Source organism: Muscardinus avellanarius, assembly GCF_963383645.1.
Source record: "Muscardinus avellanarius genome assembly, chromosome: 20".
Classification (NCBI taxonomy): domain Eukaryota; kingdom Metazoa; phylum Chordata; class Mammalia; order Rodentia; family Gliridae; genus Muscardinus; species Muscardinus avellanarius.
In genome coordinates, this window is record NC_137806.1 from 14508588 (window position 1) to 14510410 (window position 1823).

General features: G+C 37.5%; 1 protein-coding gene across 1 annotated transcript; it reads right to left on the minus strand.

Moving 5' to 3' along the window:
• Window positions 1–1114: 1114 nt before the first annotated feature.
• Window positions 1115–1543, minus strand: LOC308277683 (ADP-ribosylation factor-like protein 5A; the record flags this gene model as incomplete). Its single annotated transcript, XM_080717019.1, has 1 exon — window positions 1115–1543. The coding sequence occupies one exon, from the start codon at window positions 1541–1543 to the stop codon at window positions 1115–1117; it is 429 nt and encodes a 142-aa protein (XP_080573145.1).
• Between the last annotated feature and the right edge of the window lie 280 nt (window positions 1544–1823).

Genomic DNA, 1823 nt, shown 5'->3' on the forward strand with positions numbered 1-1823 from the left:
TCAATGTTGCCTGGAAAATGTTTATGCCTTATTTGTATTCTCAAATTCACTTTAATTGCTTGACATATAATTTAATACTCAAAAAACTAAATTATTTAATAATTTATAGAGAATGATACATCTCTGTGTAGACATGTTTCACATAATAGTTTTCAATTAAGAAGAAATCACTTGATAGTGTTAATCGCATTTATGATTGACAGATTAATGGATTATAATATTCAGTAATTTAGATGTCATAAAGAGAAACACAAGAAATAATCTCATAAATCCTCACTGCAATTCTGTTCACTAATAACACTAATCCAATAATCCATTCAAGTTGAATGACATGTTTTCATGTGGGTTACTGACCAACAAATAATAGTTATCCAATGTCAAGCCTTTTCTCTCTCTCTCTCTCTCTCTCTCTCTCTCTCTCTCTCCTCTCTCTCTCTCTCTCTCTCTCTCTGTGTGTGTGTGTGTGTGTGTGTATCTCTATGTATTTTTAAGAGAAGGTCAATGATTTGGGGGTGTTGGTTAGGACAATACAGAGAACACAGGACAAAAGTACAAAATGGCACTAACACCAATGCCAGTACTTATATTCTTAATTTTTGCATTATTTGCTCTTCCTTAGAACTTAAATCAAAGCCATTAACTTGAACTTGAGTTATATACATAATACATACAAAACCTTAAGCAAAATACTTTTTAAAGTAACATGACATTTTAAAATATTGGAAACAATATCTGTGCTGATTTGTACTTTGACTTAATGGAACAAGAAGAGAACAACATTCACCTAGGGAAGGTTATACTGACAATAAAGCTCTTAAAATGTGTTCTTCTCCCTTTGTACTTACCACAGGCTCTACAGCGTCCTGAGAGGAGTCATTACAAGAAAAATGTCAATCACAGCTTTAATAATGTACTTTGGAAGGGACTAATGAGAAAGCAAATGGGAAGGTGAGACTTCATCTTTGTTTTCAAATAAGTGGTCTTAATTTTTCTTCTTATAGAAAAAAATTATATCAGTTTATTATAAATATATCTAAACCATTAATTTTTGCATCTTTCAGGTAAAGTCCAGCACTTCGTTTATACAAAGTCTATGAAAAGAGGTCAGTAGAGATCATCTAATCTTAAGTCGTGACATCATCCATTCAGGTCCTTGGCATAATCCCTCATCAGTAAGAGCACAGCATGCCTGGATATGCCACTGGTGGTCTTTAATAGAAGTTAGCTTCAAAAACTGGGAGATTTCTGCTACAGTCATGCATTCTTTAACATCTTGTTTATTAGCAAAAATCAGCAATCCAGCTTTCCTTAGGTCCTCATGTGCTAACATTTTGTAGAGCTCTTCTCTAGTTACAGAAATTCTTTCTCTATCTGTACTGTCCACAACAACTATTACAAACTCCGTGTTAGTATAATAAGTGTTCCAGGAAGAATGAAGAGATTCTTGGCGACCAATATTCCACATTAGGAAATGTGTATTATTAATCACTATCTCTTCTACATTACTTCCTATTGTCAGAGATGTATGCACAACTTCATTCATAGAAAATTGGTAAAGGCTCTGACATCAGAGCCTGCTGAAAGATTAGGCCTGTGCCGGGGTGAGCAAGGCCGGGATCGGAGCCTATCGTGAAGTAAGGCTGATGCTGGGGCCTCTGAGGCCAGGATCGGAGAGTGCTTAGGGGTTAGGCCGGTGCCGGGGCCAGTGAGGCCAAGATTGGAGCCTACCCTAAGGCAAGGCCAGTGTTGGGGCCTCTGAGGCCAACATCGTAGCCTGCCAAGGGGTTAGGCCTGTGCCAGGGAGAGCGAGGCCGGGATCAGAG